Source organism: Sturnira hondurensis, unplaced genomic scaffold (genome assembly GCF_014824575.4).
Source record: "Sturnira hondurensis isolate 20B ecotype Veracruz unplaced genomic scaffold, ASM1482457v3 Scaffold0017436, whole genome shotgun sequence".
Classification (NCBI taxonomy): Eukaryota; Metazoa; Chordata; class Mammalia; order Chiroptera; family Phyllostomidae; genus Sturnira; species Sturnira hondurensis.
Window position 1 is genome coordinate 11,118,844 of NW_028090067.1, and position 24,812 is coordinate 11,143,655.

The window sequence follows — 24,812 nt, forward strand, 5'->3', positions numbered from 1 at the left end:
CTAGCTGGGTCAGGCCCGTTCCTGGATGTCAGGGTCTGTTTTTTCTTTCCTGTAAGTGTCCTAGGCCTGGAGTCCTGCATTAGAAAGTGCAGAAACAAGCCAGAGTATTTCTGGTGGCCTGTTGATAGTCCCCCACTCCTCCCGCTAATTCTGGATTTGCATGGGGGTAGCCACTGATCCGAGATAGTGGAGACCAAGGTAGAGAGACAGTGCTTCCAGAAGTCAAACAACTCAAGGACATCCTTATTTGCCAGATAATTAATTATCATCACAGCACATGCCCAGGTATATCTAATTTTCAAATGGTGGATGGCATATCTTTTTTTCTCCCTTTTTTAGTGGATTTTTTTCATTACCATTTAGCCTCCTTATAATCCCCCCCTCTGCAGCAATCACCACACTGTGTTGTCCGTGACCATGAGTCCTTTTCCCTTTTTGTTCAACCCTTCCACCAACTAACCTCCCTGAGATACCTCCTGTATCTTGATAGGATTACTCGGTTCTCACCATTGCCTTCAAGGTCATGTTCAAGGTCAAGGCCAAGGCTCTAGGTCACTAGAGCCTTGCTTCTGCTTCAAGGTTTTCTCTAAACACAACTGTTAACCAGTATCCCTACACCCTCTGGGTGCCTACAGCACCCTGTATTCCTCTGGAAACACCCCTGCTATAGTGTGATTAGTTGACTGGTCCCCACATACTTGTATACTTAGGACTTAATTGTCACAAAAATATTTGGCACAGGCTAGGCTCTCTATAAATATTAGATGGATTTAAAATGAGCATTTACCTTCTGTCTTGAATTCACCTCACAAAACATTTCCTGAGTCTGTACTATGAGCCAGGACATTATGATAAATCAGCTAGTCCTTACCTTCAGGGAATTAGTATTTACGTCTAATAAATTTAAGAAAGAGAATGCCTGGCATTTATTTAGGGTCAGGCACCGTGTTAGGTCTTTACACGTGCAGCTGAGTTATTATTGCCATTTTACTGGTAGAACAACCCATATACTAAAGGGTTAAGTGACTACCCATATACTTAGTATATGAACAACCCATACAGTAAGGGGTTAAGAGGTCAGGAGGGGCAGAGCGGGGATTTTAATTTGGACAATCTGACTCCAGCAACACTTGCCGGACTATTAGGTTGAAGGCTGCCCTGTAAATTCACAGTTCGGCCATTAACTCAGAGTGGAGGTCCTGTACCCAGATTATCACAATTGTGGCATTTATTTTAAAGTGCAATAAGTTAATATGACCAGTGTGGGGAATATTTATGTACTTTACTAGCCAGTGTGAACAAGGGGACAGCATTAGCTTTCTGTTAAAGAGAAATGAATTTCAGTGTAGCTTCAGATCTGCACATTATTTAGTCAATAACATCTATTGAGCTCCCAGTGTACACAAAACAGGTGTTCCCTGCCACTTCCTCCGCTCCCCACATCCTGGAGTGAGGAAGTGGGGAAGAAGAAGAGAAGGCAAAGAAGCTGTGCAGGGAGAGCAGATGAGCAACCTGGGCTCCTCTGACACAGCCCCGCGCCCACGCGGGTCACACCTCTCTGCCTAGCCCTGGCCCCCAACCCTTTAAACTCCCGCCCCCTCTTAATGATTACCAATGCCTGGCCAGGGAGCCCGTAGGAGGCTGCGGATTGGCCGGCGCCGCGGTTGCCGAGGTGACGGGTGGGCCCAGTGGGTCCCGGAGCAGGGCGAGGGCTAGGGTGCTCGGTGGTTTCCGCCGCGCCCTGGCCGGCGCGCGTGGGCGGCAGGAGAGGGCGGCCCCGGAGCGCCCCTCGCCACCGCGCGCGCCGCTCCAGTCTCCCGCTCGGGACGCACCGCCCTCCGCCTCGGTCTCCGTCTCCGCCCCCAGGACCTGCTGCCGCCTGCTTCCAGAGCCGCTTCTCCAGCCGGCGGTGCGATGGGCTGCGGGAACTCTACTGCCACCAGCGCGGGCGCGAGCAGAGGTGAGCGCAGCGGGAAGCCCGGGGCGTGGGGACGGCGAGACTGGGGGTGCTGTGGGGAGTCAGCAGGGCGGGCCATCTCGGTGAGAGAGCCCAGGACAAAGGTGGCGGGAAGGAGGGGTGCAGAGAGCCGGGTAAGGAGGGCTGCAGATCCCTTGTACTGGCTCCCATCTTCGGGACGGGAACAGATCGCCCGCTTTGGGAACCACCGAAAACGGGACATTTACCCCGCGCGGGGGCGGTCACGCATGGACGAGGAGAGTCTGCAGGGCGATCCTGCGGAGGGAAAGCGCGGAGGACCGGTCGGCAGGGCTCTCCTGCGGCGAGTAGGCTAGGCATTCTCTGGGGGGGCAGAAGGTTCCTAGTGGCGGTCCGCGTCCGTGCCTTGCGCTCCCACGCTCGTCCTGACACTCACCCCGCCATCGCCCAGGCCTCGCCCCCAGCCCCTCGGAACCCAGATGCTGCACCTTGGAAGAGTGTAACAGAGCAATTCGAGACTTTTTTGGTGGTGCTGCAGGGGGGATGCGAGTGGGGTTGAGAAGTGCAAACAGGACTCTAAAAATTCATCCCAGTCGGTCTTGACGCTGAAGATCGCTGGGCTGTTCGTAGGATTTTTCTGAGAGGCTGCGGTATAAAGGACGTTTTGGATGTGTGACAGAGTTTTAATATATATAAGTAGTGATCCGTTCCCGTATTTTTAATTAAAAAACAAAAACATACCGAAACTTCTTTTTACACCACTTCGCGTCGTTGGTTGGCAGGTGAGGTCTTCCGGGCGTCCCCCAGTCCCCCAGGCTTTGTATCCAGTGACTGATCCCCAAATTCAACCCCTCCCTTTAACCCCGTGCCTCCCTGTTTTGCGTGATATCTGCTGACCTATTTTAGTGCCCGTTAGGATGAAGAACTTGTATCTCCTCCAAATGAGAGTCAATGAGATGCCACATCCTACCCCAAACAGCCAATGTAAACAGCGGTCTGGGGCTGCAGTGTTTCCTAGGCGGGGCAGATGCCCTGTCAATGACTTTGTGACCTTGAGCCTGTCACTTGGGTTAACCCAGACCTTGGTGGAAAGTGCAGTTTAAGATCCAAAGCCTTATTTGTTTGTTTATTTTTAAGTTTATTTTGATGTTCATGTACAGGGAGCAGGTATGGAAATCTGCTTGGTTAATTGGCCAAGTTTGTTTTTTCTCTTTGGTTGTCCAGGACCACACATATGGAATATTTTAAGAGGAGGTGCCCAGGTAATAACTTATTGAAAAGTTTATCTCTTACAGGTAACGTTTATTATCCTGAATTAAATTCCTATTCTTGTGCTATGCAGAGAGAGGGAGGCACCAGGAACAAATCATTTCGACTCAGGAAACAATGACACAGGTTGGTTATCGCCTTGTGCTAAGGAGGGCAAGAGCAGGCGTCTCCACGGAGAGCGGCCAGAGAGCGCTGCATGGAAACCTGGAGCAATGCCAAGGCCACATCCCACACGCACCACGAATTACATTTCTCAATCCGACCTGCCCTGCGGCCGGCCCTATGTGACCCACTGCATGTGCACCCCTTGAACTTTACAGAAGGTTAAGGACAATTATCCACATTAAAAAAAAAAACACCGTAGAGAGGATTCACTACAAATTTTCTTTAAAGTGGAGCCAGTTTAGTTCATTTACACTTTTACTACTGAACGGCTTATCAGGCGCGGGGCCAGAGAGGCAGGAGCCGCATTGCCAAGTCAGAATGGTGATAAGGTAGCTCTGAGATGGGCACCTATGCACACAGGCAAATGTGATTCTCCTTACACATATTTGGCCGACCTTCCACACGCGGCGCCCCCCCCCACCTCGTCCTCCCCCCAGGAGCACATCCCTCATTCCATCCAGGGAGGTATAGTTATGTCGGAAAAAACCACTTACAGCTCAGTCTGCTTGATGAGTAGCCTTTTGTTTATGAAGGACAGCTCATGCGAGTGCACGTTGTTCTCTCCGCTGGCTTGTTCTTTGCTAAAAATTACTTTGTGTTCAGAGGAGAGCAAGATAGTGAGTGCAGACTGTGAAACACGAAGGAGCAGAAAACATCATGAACAGGGAGTCACTGCACCATCTCTGTGAGGGATCTGCCCTTGGCTTTGGGAAGTCATTCCCCAAACCTGTCCCTGCTGGTGAGTCTAGCTGGCTTGCTTGGGGATTTGTTGTCCCCCCAAATTTTGTTGTTATTTTGAAATTTTTTTTGTTCGCTGGTGGTAGGACTTTAGTTTTAGAAAGGGCACGCGTCAGATTGAGAGATGTCAGGTTAAAAATAAAATAAACCAGAGTGCAAAGGTACTTAAATTTCTTTCAGTTGTGAACTTTGACATCAGTGTATCAAATATGCTGTTGACCGAGCTGCAAACTTGAGTACGGAACCCAAGCTCAATGCAATGCGTTAAATAGATGTTGTCCCTGTACTCCAGGTGCTTGCAGTATGCAACTTCTGAAATGTTCCAGGATCATACAATTCAATAGCTATACTTAAGCTTTTCAGCCAAAACCCCCCACCCAGAAAACAGAGAGATGGTGGGAAGGATACTGAACTCCAGTCTGGAGAGTGAGGCTTAAGCTTGACTTTGGTGCTGAGCCCGCTGCGTTACTGTGGCCACTTCATTTCACTTATCTGGAGTTCCAGATGGAAAGCACTCTGTGCTGTAATTATCACAGAGTAGGGGAATTTTACTGTGTTGAAGGTGAAATGGCTTTCCCTGAATATTTTTCTGTAAGAACATGGCAAATCCACTTTCAGAGGAAGCATTAGCACGTTGTTAATAAAGCTCCCGAACCTGAAATCTCCATTATGAGCCCTGTCTTACTCTCTAAGTAATTCAAGTCCAAGCAGATCGTTGTTTCTCCCTCCCCTGAGCTGTCTGGACAACTGCCTTCCTTGGCTTTTGTCTGGCGGAATTGGTTGACGTGACACGTTGGTATTTAGTAGGATACTTGAGTAAATTTGATTCTGAATGTCCACTCTGTGTCGAAACTGAGATGCAGTAAAATGGACAACGGCCAGAAAAAATCAGCCCCTAGGCCGGCCAGGCCCTGGATCATTCAGTTAGATTTCCTGGGTGGGAAATCTCTAAGTGTAAACTTTTTTTTTTTTAAATTGTATTTATTTATCTTTAGAGGGGAAGGGAAGGAGAGAGGAGGGAAATATCAATGTATGGTTGCTTCTCGTGCATCCCCTGCAGGGAACTGGCTCCTGCCGGAAACTGGCCTGCAACCCAAGCATGTGCCCTGACTGGGAATCGAACCGCGATTGTCTGGTTCACAGGCCCGCACTCAATCCACTGACCTACACCAGCCAGGGCCTCTAAGTGTAAACTTAAACACACCCCCGTCTATGTGCAGAACTGTACTCCTAGGAATTTAGCACAAGTGTCCAGGCAGCCAGCAATGATGGCTGTAGACCGAAATCAAACTTTCTTGCCCTCGAGAAGTTAATAGTGTAGGTAGGAAGACCAACCATTTGAGGACAACTGCAAAGCCGATAGAACACACGTGGAACATCTGTGTGGCCAGGAGATGTCGAATAATAGAGGAGGCTTCTGAGAGGAATTCGGCTGTCAGTCTAGATGGGGTCACGGGAACCATTTAGATTACACGAGAGCTCTCTCCATTTCCGTGTTTCGGTAAGATGGCTCTCTCAGTGGAGGGATGTGATTTTTCCCTTCTGAGAGGAAGAAGAACAGGACTTCTTATGTTTTCCATTCAGTGAAAATTCAGTACGTTTTTTTCCCTGCATTATTAGAATCTAAACTAGAGAGAAACATCTGGATGAAATAGTCCATTTTTAAAGGGATGTATTTTCCATAAGGCAGGGAGTTTTTGCTCTCTCTGTTTTTCTCTGCCATCAGACTTCTGTCCCTTTGTGTTCCTTTGACTGTACTCCCTAGCCAGGCGGCGCACTGAGCAAGCCTGCATTTGAGAAAATGGTTCACGACGGGTCAGTCATTCTCTCTGACGCAGTTATACGCAGAGATTGCTAAGCGGGTCTGTTGTAAACCAGAAAGCCCCTTAAACGTTTGGGCGGTTCCAAATATCCACAGTGGCCTGTTTTGATGCTGGCTAGGGCTGTGGATGTTCTTTGCCACAGCAGTTGTTTCAGAAGTACTCTGCTCGTGAGAGTTGATCGAACTGGTTTGTTGCAGCTTTCCTACCAGAGGTATGTAACTGGCAACCATCTAACCGTAATTTTGTGGGCAGTTTGGTATCAGAATGTTTCTGTCATGGTTCTTCTGCTATTTATATAACAGTCTGAGGAGGAGAGGTTTAATAATCATTTCGTTTTATCAGTGTACCCAGGCAGTTGCCATCATTCTTTTGAGTCCAGTTGTTTAGATTAGTTATCCTCATCCCCAGTTAGATCATTGCACGCTCTTTTGGTGCCGCTGTGTGATGCAGCCTTAATACGCATCCATAAATGCCCTGGCAGCATTGGAATGCCACCCTGTGCTGAGCATCAGTGCAGGCTGAATGACGCTGGAAGTACTACACAGCTTTGTTGATACCATCGAGCAGTCCTGTTATCGTGTGCTTTTCGGCTCGCTGAGGTTCTGGCCCCACCACCCTCCTTCTATTCTTTAAATGCACGGAATTCTCTTGTTTTCTCTCTGTGGCCCTTTCTGCTGGAGAGCTGATATTTATTTATTTGTTTTTTAAATTTTATTTATTTATCTTTAGAGAGGAAGGGAAGGAGAGAAGGAGAGAAATATCAGTGTATGGTTGCCTCTTGTGAGTCCCCTGCTGGGAACTGGCCCGCAACCCAGACATGTGCCCTAACTGGGAATCGAACCACAATCGTGTAGTTCGCAGGCCCACGCTCAATCCACTGAGCTACACCAGCCAGGGTGAGAGCTGATATTTATTGTCCCTCTTGTTCTCCTGCACCAAATGTTGGCTTTCTGAGACCCTCCTGCATCCTGTTCACCACTGTGCCCTCAGCCTCCAGACTAATATCCAAACTTTCAAAGAAATTTTTTCACCCTCAAAACATTTTGTTGAGTACATAAGTATATTTGGGGTGGGGGGAGGTGATACAAAATTAAGTCCTAAATTGTGTTGCGGGCACTGTGACTGATACAGCAATTGAGAGAACAAAATAAAACTTTGGGCAGTCTGGGAAGCCTGCCTGGAAGAAGCTGTACTTGATTTAGTTTTGAAGAACAGGTAAAAACTGGCTGAGCTGAAACAGGAGGGAGGGCACTTTCAGGGCCATATGAAATCAGAGGGACAGAAATGGACTTGGCCCATTTCAAGGCAGTGAGAAGTCGGGCCAGCCGGCGTTAGTAGTTCAAGTTGGTCGCCAGGTGCTAGGGCGGAGGTAAGAATGGTTAGGATGGGGTGAGGAGGACAGGGAGGCTTCTGTCATTTTTGTCATAGCAAGTCCTGCTTTTGTCACTTATCAGCTGCATGACTTCGACATTCTTAACTTTCAAAGTGTGATGTTTGTTTGGTGTGAGGCATTCGTGTTGGGGATGGTTACTCTTTCCCAATACTTCATGTCAGCAAATGGAACCAGCAGAGATTTCCTTGGGATGTGTTTGAGCAGCCACACGCTAAGTGTGAGAGGGCACAAACAGATTGCCCAAAAAGGACATGAGGGACCTAGCTAACTTCGGGACCACTCCATTCTCTGGGGAACAGAGGTTAGTAAGAACAGCTTAGCAAGATATCAAGGCCATGAAGTGCAAGTTACAATCACATTTATGGTTTGGGGCTGCATAGTTCTTGCCCGAAGGTCTCCTGTTGCCAAGTCCTGTGGTACACCTGGGATGGGTAACCAGATGACCTGTCTCCTGGAGGGCTGGCTTAAGCATGGCTGTGACCATGCCCAGGTACTCTCAGCTGTCCCCACTTCCACGATGGGGGAGTCATTAAGCAACTGACTCGAAGTTAACTGAGTTAATGTATGTGAAGTGCTTAGAACAGTGCTCTGTATAGTGTTAAGCACTCAGTGTGCCATTTATTATTAATATAGGGAAAGACATCGATAGCTGGGGTAGAAGGAAGGAGCGAGCGCCTGGGGTGACGTGAATTAAAGCTGCTGTCTGGGATCAGTGAAGCGACGAGGGCCCGGAGTGGTGGCGGTGTTGGTGTCAGAGACCCTTGGAAGACAGCCAGGCTGAGGGTGGACTCCACGTCAGGGAGGAGGGAGGAGGGAGGAGGGGGAAGCAAAAGTGCACCGGAACTGTTAGTGCCTGGGTAACGGGAAGGAGACGCTGCTACCTCAAAGGGGCGGTGGGAAGATGCAGGTGACCAGTGTACTCTTGGCTGCACCCCCTTTGAACGACGAGATGTGGAAATATCTCAGGCACCATCCCTGGTCCGACAGAGTCAGGAAGTTCACTGTTCCAACTCCCCAGAGTTGACCTCACAAGCATGTGACCTAAGGAAATTATTCAGTCCTGCCGAGAGCCGCTTTTAGCTCAGTATAGACGCGCCTCGAATTATCGCAGCTAAGTGTCCATGCGGTACCTTCGGTCTGTATCACACGGCTGCCTGTACTTACTAGTATTTTTCTCCACCTGAGGTGGAGTGCAGCTGAGCAACCAGGAAAACTTGTAAGCAAGGAGAGTTTTCTGTACGGGATCCCACGTTCATTAATGTAATTTTATATTTCTGAGACNAGGCACCATCCCTGGTCCGACAGAGTCAGGAAGTTCACTGTTCCAACTCCCCAGAGTTGACCTCACAAGCATGTGACCTAAGGAAATTATTCAGTCCTGCCGAGAGCCGCTTTTAGCTCAGTATAGACGCGCCTCGAATTATCGCAGCTAAGTGTCCATGCGGTACCTTTGGTCTGTATCACACGGCTGCCTGTACTTACTAGTATTTTTCTCCACCTGAGGTGGAGTGCAGCTGAGCAACCAGGAAAACCTGTAAGCAAGGAGAGTTTTCTGTACGGGATCCCACGTTCATTAATGTAATTTTATATTTCTGAGACAGGTTGACCTGAGTGGTTGCCCCCCCCCGCCCCCACCCCCCACCCCCCGTTGTTGAGGAAATGACTTAGGAATCCGTGTCTTTTGTTGGCTTCTTGAGAAATAAACATTGCTTTGGATGAGCCAAAGAACTGTCTTTCTACTTGTTTGGGCCAAACAGTCGGTGTGACACGGTTTCCGAGCTGTTGTGGGCCAGAGGAGGCCTAGCAGGCTGTCACAATTAAAGAGAATGTTGTTTATTTTTCTGTAGTCAGGCCTCTACCGTTCTCAGAGGGGCTTTCTTGTAAAGCAAATAAGGGGTAAAAACATTCCTAGAGATTTTTATTATTTCCCATGAGAGCCATAATCACTTACGTTTCTGATCATTATAGTGGAAGAAGACTGATTTATAGACCTTTAGGACTTTTTGGAAAGTCTTTCTGTCTATAATTGTATTTTTTGGTGTGTGTTTAAATGATTACCACGTAGTCTGACGAAAGAAATATGAGTTACTATGTAATGTAACAGTTCGTTTACTTGTGTGAAGAATCTCGGTACATTACATAAACTCTGTAATAAAAGTGCCTAGAAAGTAGTGATGAAAAAAGGCATTAATAGACTGTTTTTTCAAATGCAAAAATGTGCACGATCTTTCTTCTAAAAAGATCAATATTTTCTTTATATCAGAACTTGACATGAGTGAGGAACTCATAACAATAAGTATATGAGTCTGAAGAATATTAAAACCATACTGGAAAGTACGTCTTCTTCTCCTTCACTTACCAGACTGATTTAAACTGAGAAGGGGCTTCTGGCTTTAGGAGCTGAGGTTCAAACTGCTGAACTGATGTAGTAGCTTGCAGCTGGCTTGCTTGATTATTCATCAGGAATAACGTTTGGTCTGTTTTTGTGGAATGTGTGATCCGCGATGTAAAATTTAATTCTCTGCCCTCACCTTCATATTAGCTTTGCTATGTATTTCTTTTCCAAAGGGAATTTCTGGTTTTGGAGGGGTGGGGTGGATGGGGATAAGAAGGTATAGCAGGTTGAATGATAACCCCTAAAAAGTTAAGTCCATGCCCTAATCCTGGAATGTGTGACTGTTACCTTAGGGCCTCTGAGATGTAATTAAGTGAGGAGGTCACCTTAGATGATCTGGATAGGCCCGAACCCCAGTGATAAGTGTTCTTCTAAGAAACTCTAGCCCTGGCTGGCGTAGCTCAGTGGATTGAGCGCGGGCTGCGAACCAAAGTGCCTCTGGTTCGTTTCCCAGTCAGGGCACATGCCTGGGTTGCAGGCCAAGTCCCCACTTGGGGGCACACAAGAGGCAACCACACACTGATGTTTCTCTCCTCCCCCTCCTCTCTTTCTAAATATAAATAAAAATAAATAAAACTTAAAAAAAGGAAACTCTAGAGGCAACAGAGATACCAAGAGGAGAAGGTGGGTGCCGATGAGCAGAGTGAAGGGACCTGAGCTGAGGAACGTTCACGGCCACCAGTTGCTGAGAGGCACGCGTGGACTCTTCCCCAGAGCCTCAGTGGGGCGTGTGCACCCACTGACACCTTGATCTTGTACTCTGGCTCCCAGAATTCCAGGAGCATAACTACCATACCCCCCCCCCCCGCACTTTGTGATGATTTGATTTGTTACAGCAACCGCAGGAATTGAATACAGCAGGTTTTTCTGTGGCTGTTTGGGGATGGGACAAAATTAGAAAATAAGAAAATGTCATTTAAAAAAAGCTATGCCTAGAATGTAAATAATTATTTGTTGACCTAAGTCCAGCACAATTCCATCTTGGTGTGATTCATAAAGCACCTCAAGGTTGTTCAGAGCCCCATTTATGAGGATAGCAAATTGGTACAAGGCACGAAGAACGTATGATAAGTTTTTTCCCCCCTGCTACCCTCCCGTTTTGCAGTTACTTTTTGGCACTATAACTGCATGGGATGCTTTTGTGAAAGCAAACCTCCCCCTCTTCTATTTTCTAGGAAGATATTTAAAATTACGATGACCATGGATACAGTTGGAAAATAGTCATTAACTCTTTTGCTCCACAAAAATTCTAACGAGTCTGTATAGTTTCTAGTGCTCTTACTCTACAAGAATCATTGTCATCTTTTTCCATCTCTGTTTCTTCTTAGGTGACTACATCAATACTTGTTTAAAAAGTAAAGAGTCCTGTTGGCAGGAAATGAGGTGGTGTGAACAGGGTTAATGGCTCTGTCCCCAGGGCCTGGAAAGAAGGAAGCTCATCACTACAAATATTAATGAAATATTAATATTTCATGCTTAATGAAAGACAAAGCATGTGAACCATCAACCCAATTTAATGCCAATGGGATTTTGCTGCTATCTGAATAGTTCTAATCAAAGTATTTTTTGCATAAATTGGAGACCTCCATCTGGTTAATTATGTTCAATAGTTAGGTGAAGTGTGATTAAAATGTTACGGTGAGGGTAATGATAGGTTTTCTGCTATTTATAATACTTTAAAAATATTTTATTTATCTTTAGAGGGGAAGGGAAGGAGAGAGGAAGAGAAATATCAATGTATGGTTGCCTCTCGTGCGTCCCCTGCTGCAACCCAGGCATGTGCCCTGACTGGGAATCAAACTGTGATCCTCTGGTTCACAGGCCCATGCTCAATCCACTGAGCTACACCAGCCAGGGCTATTTATAATACTTTTATGATTTTATACTTTTGCTGAACAAAGATATTTCACATTTATATTCCTAGATATTCTGAGATTCTCTCTGAGGGTTTCCAACAAATACAATTTTTTAACACTTTAGTCCTGGCTGGTGTGGCTCAGTGGACTGAATGCTAGTCTGTGAACTAAAGGGTGGCTGGTTCAAGTCCCCATCAGGGCATGCACCTGGGTTGAGGGCCAGGTCCCCAGTAGGGAGCACACTAGATGCAACCACACATTGAAGTTTCTTTCCCTCTCTTTTTCCCTCCCTTCTCCTCTCTCTAAAAATAAATAAATAAAATCTTTAAAAAAATTGATTCTGAGAAGTTGTGTGTGAGGGAGTCGTGTTCTACCTGCCCTTGTAAACTTATCATCAATACCATGTTACTTTGCTTCAGAGATGTGCATACGTCCCTTTAAAAAACAGAGCACATATTACAATCATATATATGCACTTGATGTAGTGTTTCTGACTTCTTTGCTCTCCTTGCCAGTTTTAAATAGGTGGTGACATAAATAAGGGACTTCTGAGAACAAAGAAATGATGTCTGACTTCCTTTTGGAAGGTGACACCCACTGGGGCGTTGGATGGTGAACCCAACCGGGAAGAGGCCCAGGGGGGCCCAGAGCCTGGTTCAGTCTAGGTGAGCTGGGCGGCAGGTTCCTGGGGGCTGATGAGAATAAGTACTGATTAGACAGTGTGGTGCCATTTGCAAAGTAAAGTCACGCATGTTATTGTGTTCTGTCTTCTCAGCGTCTTTATCGGCCCCGTGTTAGGAACTGAAGCACAGAGATTGATTGGCTGTTAGACAAATACTGGAGCCAGGCCTCGACGGAGGCCTGCTGCCTTCCAGTTCCATGGTGTTCTTTTCCTGCCGCCGTCCCTGAGATGGAGTGGGTGGCTCTGTCCCCTCTGCTGTCCTGGGGGCTGTACTGGGTGGCCCTCCACTGCTGAGTGGACTCACGGTCCACATGACGGTCTCTGTGTTCTTTTCCCCATAAGACGTCATAGAATCAAAGTTTCGGATACGTCTGGTTCTCCCTTCCTAACCTCAAACATTCCCTGTCCTTTTCCATGAAAAAAAAAAGAGAGAGAGAGAAAATGAGGGTATTGTTTTTATTCTAGACTGTCTTCCAGCTTCTCATACTTGTTTTGACTTTGAAATAAAATGTTCATTTTCACGGGTTTTTGGCGGCACTAATCCTTTATTTTTTTTTCTATCAAGACACCCCACTGTTGGCTGTGTTTCTTGCATGAAATTTTTTTTTAAGTTTTAGGATTTTTTTGTTTTAATGATTTCAGATTCCCAAGCAGTTTTTATTTGTATAATTGAGTTGAGAGTTGTGACACAGAAATATGACTCTTCTCTGAAGAAAGGAACTAAGTTTGTTACAAAACTCAGGTTTGGTCAAAGTCTTAAACGTCTTTCTTTGAGACACAGTCTCGATCATCTCAGTGCTCTGCTTTGAATGCGCCGTGTGACAGATGCGGAATCAGTGTCGCTGGGCCCTGGCTCTGGCCAACTTGACAGGGACTTTTCCTGCAGACTTGTTCACTTACTTTGCAGCAGTTCGTCCTTTATTTTCATGTTTCTGTAACTTGTGTAGAAGTATTTTCATTTCCATTTCGTAGATATGGAAATTGAGATATCAAGTTAAATGTGACTGTGAATAATAACTGAGCTATTTTTATGGCCAGACTTGGTGCTGTATTTATATGTATGTTTATTTTTTTAAATCTTCACAACCTTTGAGAGAGGCACTCTTACTACCCTCATTTGACACATGAGGGAAGTGAGGTTTTTACGAGGGTTATAGGGCACGTGAGGCCATAGAACTTGGTTCTGTGTCACTAGATAAGGGCGTTGGGGGAAGGGCGGAGCTCAGGCTGTGCTGTGGGTGGAGAACCTGTGATGAGCAGTGAGAGTGGGGTCCACGTGACTGGCTGGGATGCAGCAATGAGAGGCTTCAGCAGGAAGTAGGAGCATCCTCCTACGCGTAGGTAACTCCTGGTGGAGCTGGGCTGTTGTCCTCGACACTTCCTACTCCACTTAGGACATCACCTCCATTTCATCTGATGGCTTTGATTTACTTTGCAGACTGAAATTGATAGCGATGCCGCCCAGCTTAGAAGGGGTGTGGCTTAGAAAAGAAGATATTTCTCCAGTCTACATCTGTCAGATGGGAAGATTGGATTCGGGGATCTGTAAAACCCCTTCAGACCCATCACCTTGTATTATGTAGGAATCGTTAAAAATGGGCAGAACAAATTATAAATTTAAGATTTGAATTTTATGATTGTCTTGCGCTCCTTTTTCTGAAATAATCTTTTGAAACACCATTTTCTCCAGTTGCCTCTTGTAGACTATTATTTTAATTGGGTATCGGGCCTATAATTTTTGTAGCGATGCTCTCACACTGATACAAGCCCATCTTTTTTCTTTCCTAGGCTCTGCAGGAGCAGCCAAAGATGTGTGAGTACTTCCTGTTACAATTTGCTAAACTCCTCCAGAGAAAGATGCTGCTTTTCATGATTATGACCTTTAGATATGTGTAGCCATGGCCCAAAAGACACGGCAATACTTTCTGTGCTTTGTACACATGAAGAGTATCATTCGGTTTGTGACTGAAGTACTATTTGAAGAATGCGATTATTTGTGACTTTTCATTTTAGCTTTTTAGTTGCCCGAGGCCTTTAACGTGGAACTCGAAGAAAGGGAAATGTCCGTGTTTCCCTCCCAACGTTGGTGGAGATTTCTGCCGAGGTTAAAAGCCAGTGGTGCCGGGAGGTTGTGCACACGGCCCTGTGATTGTGCCGTGTCTCCAATCAGCCCCGGGGAGCGGCTGGAGCCGAGCACCGACTGAGTGCGCAGGGAATCGATTTGAAGTTGATCATTAGGTTCACGAGTGGATGTGCATGACCATCGGGCACAGCCAGCCAACACGGAGTTGATCTTGAGACCACAGGACACTGAATGAAAGCGCTGCTGTGTCTGAGAGGTTTCTGGGAACCCTGTGGGTGCCTCCGTCTACTCCTCCCCTGCATCCCTTCCTCCCACCTGAGTGGAGTGAGGACTTTGCACCAGTTCACTGTTTACGAGTGTGGTTACTTCATGGAAGGTGGGAGCAACCCCTGCCCTGCTCACCCCATGCTGGTTCGATGTCAGGACTGATGGTGCCACACACACACCCCAACAGGGTGTGCAAAGGTTTATTACTCACATGATGAGTCTTTTCTGGGAGGGCAGAGTTGGCATCAGCCTGGTCCATTCAGCTTGTGTGAAGGAGGGGATGCTTGGCTTTGGTTTTTGCTGGGATAGGGTGTGGGGCCGGGTGTGTGGGGGCAGAGGCTGGCATGGTTCGCTCGTCCCTGCCAGCACCAAGGGGACGTGCCCGGCTTTCTCGTCAGCTTGCACAGACATTGGGCGGAAGGAGGGTGGTGGCACTTGAAAGCTGTCGGTGGTGAAATACCCAAAATAGATATTTTTTTAATTATCAGGAAGAATGAAGAGAAGATGAGAATGGGGTTGTATAGTTTGGGGGGAGTTAAGTGTGCATTTTATATGGGACTTTAGGTACAAAGGAGGCAGTACAGATCGCTTCAGTTTATTGTGAAGACATTTGGCCCCAGTGAGTTCAGCATCTGTACCTCTTTTCCTGTCCGGACAGTGTCCTGGTCTCTCCCTTCCCTTTTTACATGTTGTTGCCAGATTGATTTCTTCAAACACTCTCCTGCACATCTAGGACCCCTGTGTAAAAGCTTTCAGTTACTTTTCATTGCCCACCGGATGGAGCGCAGAACGCTTTGGGAGTGGGAAGGCCCTTTATGCTTTAGCCCGCAGCTCACGGACTCCACGTGAGGTAGCAGGAAACGCCGCAGCCGGGGATGGGGCAAGGCCCAGGACCCTCCGTGAGGTCGCTCTCGGGGGCCCAGACGGACCTCACGCCCCCTGGCTCGGTTCCGAGTGTTTTGTTCTTCCCCTTGCCTTGGAATGACATTTTTCCCAATGCCCTTTGTAAAAATTCTATTTTTCAGGGCTTACATCTTATTCATTGGGAAAAGAGTTCGATATAATCATCTGGATATAATGTGTCTTTCTCTTCTGAACTTTGATAGCAATTTAGATCTCTCTTATGATACGTCATGCTGGGACTTTATTTGAGTTATTCATCTTCTCGTCTTGTCCCTGCAGAAACTGGAGGAATTGAGGGAAGGAAATGCCTTGCTCACCTCCGCTGTAGTTGTTTGTGTTGTGCTTTGAATACAGTGCTTAATGAATGAGTGTTGAGTGAATTTCATCAGTTCTTTTTAAGCAGCGGTGGATTTCATGACTTTCTCTTTCCTTTAGAGTATGAAAATTTCTAGTAAAATTGATCAATGCCTTGTGGACATTTGGCCAACAAAATGAACTAGTCTAGGGTGTGAGATGTCATTTAACTACTTTTTAAATCCTGAAATCTCCAGATTTAATTTTTCGGTGCGTCTGTATATAGCTCATTGTATGTCCTATAATTAAAATGATATAATTTTATTGAGTAAATGACTCTTTAAAAAATCATTGATTTTTCCCTTTGAAAAATCAATGTAGCAAATGTAATTGGAAAAAGTACCAGAATATTACAGTATTACTTTTCTGTGTGTGAAAGTTATACTCAAACATGTTCTTTTTTTAAAGCAGAAGCTACAGATTTACTTATAAATCTGACTGTACCATTAGGTGATGCTGTGAATGAACAAGGACCTGAGTAATTAAGACAATTTAAACTTCTTATTACGAAGATTTAAACATTTTTTTGAATTTAAAGAAACTGACCCCAAACCAAAGGCAGTGGCCGAAATCATGCAACAGGCGCTGACAGTGCAGAGCTTCGGACGGGACCACCACCAGGTTCTGCAGACCACAGAGGGGCTTTGGGGAGGATTGGGGTTATTTGCAGAAGTCAGACATACTGGACTTTCTCCCTTAATATACAAGCAAAATTCAGTTCTTTAGAGAGGCCTGCAATTTTTATTTTATCCGTCTTTTCCTGTTTATTCATAGGCAAGAAGCCAAGATATAATAACAAATAAGACATTTCTTCCCTTAAGTAGTTCAGTGTCTCCTGGGGACTAGAGTACACCGTGGTAAGTGCTAATTATTAAAATACTAAGAATCTAATGCTAGTCTGGGTCTTAAAGGGGGAGCAAGAGTTCCTAGGGAAAGCAGGAGAAGGACAACTAGGGCCCAGGAAAGAGCCCATGGAGAGGCGCTGGGTGAGGGATGGCCAGGACAGTCCGTGTGTTTCCATGGAGACCAAGGACGCGGCCGATGGGCTGTGTCTGGCTTGTGAGGGGTCCTGCGTACCAGTAATGATATTTGAGCTTGTATGCATTCAAGAGCCTTTAGACATTTTAAGGCAAGGGAATCGAGTCATTGTGTTTGACCTTTAGGGTGATAAAGACGAGGGAGCAGTGCAGTTAGAAGTGAGGGGCGTGAGGCTGCACAAGGGTCAGACTGCGGACAGGACAGTCACCACAGGAAAGGAGAAGAGGAGACGGAGTCAGGGTCCACTTGGAGATAGAATTGGTAAGGTTTGTCCAATGACTGGACGGGGAAGGGAAGGGGAGAAAATCTGAGGATATTGCTGCGGATTCCAACTTGAGTCAAGTGGAGGGGTAGCCGATGATCCCTAGAGGTCAGATGGGCTACAGGGAGAAGATAAGCCATAGGTTGCAGCGTGGTAGCCATACTGGTCACCGTGGGGACTGTAGTTGCAGGTGAGTGGTGTGAGTCAAAGTGGGTGGGAGTGAGGAGCGGGGGAGCAAGGTGTGCGTGGCCTTTCACTTAATGTCTGGCAGTAAGGGACGGGAAGACGGTAGTTGCTGAAAGAGGAAGCATAATATTTCTCTTATAAAAGAAATACCAAGAAGATTTGGAAAGTACAGAAAACTATTTTTTTTTAACAAAAGAGAAAAAAATCAGCTATTATCCTACCACCAGAGACAACCATCATGAATAGTTAACACGATTTCATTTTTTTCTTACTACTTCTGCCTGTCTGGTGTATGTGCGATTTTGTGTATTGAAGTCTGTTACTCTTTCACTTAATTTTTGCCTGGAGGACATAGAGTTGTACTTACAGGATAAAGGGTAGAAACTGGTAGTGTTGGAAAAGCCGAGGGTGGCTTGGGGAGGGAGTTATCTGTGGCAAGGGAGAGAATAATCGATGGACATAGATAGTGGGACAAGCGACAAGGATGAAACATGTAGAAGATTACCCTTAGAAACCCGAGATAAGGAGGAATGCGTGGGTGAATATAGAAATTTAATTACCTTAAGAGAGACTCACATGTATATCAGGGAGCAGGCCTTTCTGCTTTCTCTCCCTCTGTCTCTTCGGAATTCAATCACTGTGCAGTGACAGGCAGAAGAAATATGAGTGGATTCAATGTGATGACATTTGGCTGTTTTTGAAAGCCTGCAGAACTCAACCATGCCTTTTATTTTTTTAATTTCAGTGAATGATCTTAGCTATTTGGCACAAATAGGTTGTGTTGGGATATTTTTGGTTGGAAATGGCAGAAGCCCAGCTTAAACTGGGTTAAACCAACAAACAAAAAGGAATTTATTGGCACATGAAACAGGAAAGCTCCAGGGGTTTGGCCTTGGTCGCAGCTGAGTCCAGGTAATCAAATGACAGGAAGAAGCTCTCTCATCCCTGCCTTCCTGTCTTTGGCTCCATTTTTACACAGTTTTCTACCATATGGTGATGGAAATGCCAGTTTATATCTTAACAGCTTAATAATTTCCATGGGAAAGGCACTTTTCTTTCCCTGTGGTTTGGTTAAAAGTCCTAGGGCTGGGCAGTCCCTGGTCAGGACAGGGGGTCAGTCATGTGCCTCTCTCTGAATTACTCAGTGGGTCAGAGGAATGTGAGCTGCTCATTGGTCAGGCCTAGGTCATGTGACCACTGCTAGAGCCAATCAGTGCCATTAACTCCACATGACTATATGGTCAAAAAGTGAGAGAGTGGCGGTTCCCACACCAAAGAAAAATTGGGATGCCGGTACAGAGAGGGGGGCAGTTATATCTGGCAGGCAGGAACAAAGCATGTGCTCCATGGAGATCAATTTTCATGTTATTTTTTGAAAAAAAAAACCTCAACTTAAAACTTTAAGCAATACTTATAAGAATATTATAAATATGCTTCAAATAAGAAATAGTATTCAAGTTCACTCAAATTTAATATTTGCCATTAAAAATGAAACGCCATAGTTACTCAGTGTAAGCAAGGTAATTCAGATACTTCTTTCACTTGAAACTGGTAAAGTGGCATTTCATTAAGATTCCATTGTTGGACTTCTGGTCAAGATGGTGGCGTAGGTAGGCACACTTCGCCTCTTCGTGCAACCACAAACAGGAATTACAACTAAATCTCAAAACAAGTAACACCCAGAACTGTCAGAAAATTGAACTGTACGGAAGTCCAACAACCAAGGCTTTAAAGAAGCCAGATTTGAACAGATTGGTAGGAGGGGTGGAGACATGGGGATGGGGAGGAGAGGTGAGGAGATAGGGTGTGGTGCGGAGAGGTAGTGGTGGCAGAACAGGTGTGGCCAGTCCCACACTCACGGGTGGGGAGTAAAAATCAGGAGGGACACNGGCAGGAACAAAGCATGTGCTCCATGGAGATCAATTTTCATGTTATTTTTTGAAAAAAAAAACCTCAACTTAAAACTTTAAGCAATACTTATAAGAATATTATAAATATGCTTCAAATAAGAAATAGTATTCAAGTTCACTCAAATTTAATATTTGCCATTAAAAATGAAACGCCATAGTTACTCAGTGTAAGCAAGGTAATTCAGATACTTCTTTCACTTGAAACTGGTAAAGTGGCATTTCATTAAGATTCCATTGTTGGACTTCTGGTCAAGATGGTGGCGTAGGTAGGCACACTTCGCCTCTTCGTGCAACCACAAACAGGAATTACAACTAAATCTCAAAACAAGTAACACCCAGAACTGTCAGAAAATTGAACTGTATGGAAGTCCAACAACCAAGGCTTTAAAGAAGCCAGATTCGAACAGATTGGTAGGAGGGGTGGAGACATGGGGATGGGGAGGAGAGGTGAGGAGATAGGGTGTGGTGTGGAGAGGTAGTGGTGGCAGAACAGGTGTGGCCAGTCCCACTCTCACGTGTGGGGAGTAAAAGTCAGGAGGGACACCTTGGGGGCGAGCAATCCCAGCCCCAGGCCAGACTGCACAGCCCAGGATTCCAGGGCTGAGACGTTACGTGCCCATAACTTCTGGCTGTAAAAACCAGTGGGGGCTGGGCAGTGGAAAAAACTGCCAGATAGTCAGAAAACTTCACTTAAAGAGCCTGGATGGTTTTAAAAGCCACACACTCTGGGATTCACCACCAGAGCAACAACTGGAGGGTGCCAGTCACATACAGGGAGTGGATGAAGGGACTGGAAATGGGGCAAGTGCTGGGCAACCCCCCAGAAGCCAGGCAGTGGTACAGTCCCCTCTTCAAGCCCTCCCTCCACACAGAGCCACAAAGAGGTGAAGCGGGTTGCCCCATCCTGGTGATTACCTAAGGCTCTGCCCGACACGATTTACAGATGACTTTCACAGGGAGTCAAAGCAGTTCTACCTAATACACAGAAACAACCATAAGGAGGCTGCCAAATTGAGGAGATAGACAAATATAGTCCAAATGAAAGAACAAAACAAAGCCCCGGGGAAAGACTAAGCGAAATGGAGATAGCCAACCTATCAGGTGCAGAGTTCAAAATACTGGTGATCAGAATGCTCAAAGAACTCACTGAGTATGGCAACAACATAAAAGAAGAAATGAAGGTTACACTAAGTGAAATAAAGAAAAATCTATAGGGAACCATCGGTGAAGGGAAGGAAGCCGGGATTCAAATCAATGATTTGGAATATAAGGAAGAAATAAACATTTGACCAGAACAGAGTGCTGAAATAAGAATTTAAAAATATGAGGCTAGTGTAAGAAGACTTGAGGACACCTGCAAAAGTGCCAACATCTGAAGCACAGGGATGCCAGAAGTAGAAGAAGAGCAAGAAATCCAAACTATTCATTAGCTATTCATTGTTTGAAAAAATAATGAATAATAATTCAGTAGCTATTTTAAAATAATAATTAATAGCTAATTAATTTGTTGTTTAATCTTTATTAATTAATTCCTGTGCCAGGAAGCACAGAGAGTTCCAAACCAGTTGGGCCCAAAGAGGACCACATTAAGACACATCATAATTAAAATGCCGAAGGTATAAAAGATAAAGAGAGAATCTACAAAGCAGCAAGAGAAAAGAAGGGAGTTATCTACAAAGGAGTTCCCATGAGATTGTCAGCTGATTTCTCACAAGAAATTTTGCAGGCTAAAAGGCACTGGCAAGAAGTATTCAAAGTGATGAAAAGCAAGGACCGACAATCAAGATGACTCTGTCCAGCAAAGCTATCATTTAGAATGGAAGAGCAGATAAAGTGCTTCCCAGACAAGGTAAAGCTAAAGGAGTTCATTGTCACTCAGCCCTTATTACATGAAATGTTAAAGGGACTTATTTAAGAAAAAGAAGAAGATCAAAGCTATGAACATTAAAAAGGCAACACATATTCACAACTGTCAGCAACTCAATCTAAAAAACAAAAAACAAAAGGAAATTAAGCAAACAACCAGGACAGGAACAGAATCAATCATAGACAGGGAGATCATTTGGAAGGTTATCAGCTGTGAGGGGGAAGGGAAAGAATGGAGGAAAAGGTGCAGGAATTAAAAAGCACAATTGGTAGGTACAAAATAGAGAAGAGAATGGTAAGAATAATATAGGAACGGAGATGCCAAAGAACTCATATGCACGACCCATGGACAGGAACTAAAAGGGGAGGGATTGCTGGAGGGAATGAGGGTGCTGGGCAGAGGGGGACAAAGAGGGGAAAAGTGGGATAAGTCTAATAGCATAATCAATAAAACATACTAAAAATAATAAAAAGATTTCATTGTTAATGGAAGGTGTCCACTATAGAGAAAATTATCTTGGAATGAGTTAACATAAAACATGTTGAAGCTCTGTCTTTTTTAAAACTGAAATTATCCATCTCTAATGCTGAGTTTCCTTGGAATCCTTTATTTTTTGTTCATTTTTTTTACATAGACTCATGTCGTTTTATGTCTTATTATATTTTATTCATTATGCTATTACAGTTGTCCTGACTTTGCCCCCTTCGCCTCTCTCCACCAAGCATCCCCACTCCCTCAGGCAAGGCCCCCACCCTTGTTCATGTCCATGGGTCGTGCGGGTAAGTTCTTGGGCTGCTCCGTTTCCTATACTGTTCTTTATTGATTCCCGCATCTAAAGCACCTGTGTCAGCTGAGCCCTGTCTGTGCCTTGCTCCAACCCTGAGGGTCTCTGATGGACTCGCTTCTCCTCTGTGAAGCAGCAGGCAGGGTGCGGAGGAGGGGGTGGGGGTAGCATTGAAAAAGCGTGCCTTTCGGGAGCAGAGGGACCTGCCACCATTTACTAGCTGTGTGATACTTGTCCTCGGGATTCTTGTCTGCAGAACTGGGATGGTCATAACTGTAGGGTGACCGTCATCATCACCATCATTCTCCGTCAGTAGCTCCTCTTGATTGAGGACTGTATGCTCTACCGTGAGTCCAACACTTCAAATACATCATCTCATTTAGTCCCCGTGACTGTCTGATGGGACAGTCATGCTGTTTCGTGTACGAATGAGAAATGAGGCACAGAGCCTGAGTAAGTGCTTAGGATTACGGTGGTTCTTGCTTGGCGTATGCTTTGCCACCCCCGTAAATGCTATAGATTTTTAGGTGGTTTAAGGGTTGTCGAAGAGATTAGGCAGAGCCTCTGTCCTGGATACCCTATGGCAGGAGACCCATCGCCTTGAGGGCCTTACCTTCGGTGGAAACCACACAGTCCCAGTGGTTGCGTGGTCCCAGTGGTCATGATGTGCATGAAGAAAGCCCAAATCTTCAGTGCACTGGGCTGCTAGAGCCGGCTCTGAAGCCAGAGGGGAGAGGTTTTGCATGGGGTGGGACTGGCCTGTGGGAAAGCTCTGCAGGGAGGTTGCCCCATCTCCTGTTTGGAGACTCTGGGGTGTGAGCAAACCAGCTGCCTCTGCTCTGGGTTTTGGAGAAGCGGTACCATCAGGAATAAGCAAGGGTTCTTTAAGGCAGGGGAGAGACCATTGCTGACTGACTTATGGCAAATGGTTCTTTTACAGCCAGTGATGGAACAGCCCGTGTGCTTCTTAGAAGAAGAGCAGCAGAGGGGTGCGGGAATTGTAATTAGGCTCTTGATCCATCACTCCCACACGGAGAGGGAGTGTTGTCAGGTTCTCCAGCAGTGCATTCTGGAGGACAGGAAGGGACAGTGTGGGCCAAGGGGCCCATCCAAGGCGGGAGATTCAAAGATAACTGTCCAAAGAAGTTTTGAAATTGCGAAGAAGTGAATGAGATGACATCCAGGCCCAAACGGTCCGTGATAAAACGTTCTGTCCTAAATCAAATGTATTTAAGTGTTTGGTAGACTCGATCGGAACCACCCTAAAAAAGCGGGAGCCGTCATACAAACATTGTAAAGAAAGCGAAATGTTATTACTTTACTGGAGAACTGCCGTGTGACTGGAAGTCAACGTCGTTCATTAAGAAGCCTCCCCCAAAAGGCCACCGTGAGTGGTGACTGACTGAGAGTGCTTAGCGACACACACGGCCTCCAGAGGGTCGATTCCCTGGTACGTTTTTACCGTTTCCAAACCGAACTGAGTGAGTGGCTCTGCCGCTCTGGAAAAGGAAAAGACGGCAGCCTGTTGTTCTGCTTCTTAAGTCATCGCTAAAAAGAATTGCCCTAGATGTAGAACATTTTTCTTGATGAATAAGTAAAAAATAAATCTCTCTCTCTCTCTTTCTGTGTGTGTGTGTGCTGCATAACTATGTTAGGTCTGGAAAGCCAGGCGAGGGAGAATTTTGTGCATTTGGAGCCGGGCTGTAGCCAGGATGAGTGAGGAGATGTCAGCCAGGGGTGGGGGGAGGCTGCTGTCTCGAGTCTGTCATCTGTGTTTATTCTTGGGAGTGCACATACTGTGTCCATGCTGTGGTTCCATTATTTTACCTTTGAAACCCCCTTTTTAGGTCACTTTGATTGCTGTTTTTATACAACCTGAAACTAAGCAAATAGAGTGATGAAAATGTTTTGATTACTAAGGAAGAAAATAGTAGTGGTTTATATTTGCTGTATTGCTATAAAGTTATAGTAATGTAAGGTTAAGGTTTCTCTTAATTAAAGTGATAGTCATTGATAAACTGGGCATCGTAGTGGTGTGAACTGATGGACGGGTTCAGGTGGTCTGTACGGATATTTGCTTTCAAATGGGCAAGCACAGAATTCAGTGATAAACAGGACAGGCAGAGAAAAGCCATCTTGCCCCAGAGAGTGACCACAGACCCGTAGCTGGTGTTGAGGCAGCCCACCTCCTAGAACCTCGACTCACAAGAAGTCAGAGTTGCGGTTAGAGAGAAGTCCAGTCTCTCTGGTTCATTTAGGGAAGGTCTACAAGCTAGTACAAAGCAGGCAGCCTGTGGTTCCCCAGAGAATCTGGATCCGAATATTCAACCTGAGAAGGGTTAAGAGAGTCCCATGCTGCTATTAGCAAGTTCGCGGGAAGCAGGCCAGAAGTCCTTGGTGGAAACTGAGATATAACAAAGCAATTTGAAACCTGAAGTTATCCAACCGTAAATTTAGTTGTGGTTGCTGATGGCTGGCTGCTTGCTTGCTTTTTCTGACACACTTGTGTGAGAGTCAAGTGTTGGGCTGACTTTGGTAAGATAGATATCACTCAACAGTATCCTACTCTGCAAGGGTGTGTCATTTTAAAACTGTCATCCGAGGGTTTATCTTTTTAACAATCTCCAGAGTGCAGGGGGCTGGGGGGTGGATGTTAGTGACTGGTGGTCCATCCTCACACATTTTTATGGATCCTCTGAGCAAGAATGTAAGTCAGCCTGTGAGTCTGTGGTCTCACTCTTGGAGGTTTTCGTAACCGATGGCTTTAACCTTGATGCATTCTTTCTCCTCGAATACCTGCTCTTTGATAAAAGAAGCTAAATCGTTGCTAACAAAAAGAGACCCAATTTTAATGAAATGCCTAGTGTATTTTTTTTAATCTTCATCTGAGCACATTTTTTC

At 45.6% G+C, this 24,812-nt stretch overlaps 1 protein-coding gene across 3 annotated transcripts in view; it reads left to right on the forward strand.

Moving 5' to 3' along the window:
• Window positions 1-1,820: 1,820 nt before the first annotated feature.
• Window positions 1,821-24,812, forward strand: part of CUNH12orf75 (chromosome unknown C12orf75 homolog) — a 66,909-nt gene continuing 43,917 nt past the window's right edge. For all 3 annotated transcript variants that reach the window (XM_037068222.1, XM_037068221.1, XM_037068220.1), the window contains exons 1-2: window positions 1,821-1,960; window positions 14,046-14,070. In XM_037068222.1, the coding sequence (XP_036924117.1) occupies window positions 1,915-1,960; window positions 14,046-14,070 (71 nt within the window). In that variant the 5' untranslated portion in view covers window positions 1,821-1,914. The remainder of the gene's footprint in view (window positions 1,961-14,045; window positions 14,071-24,812) is intronic.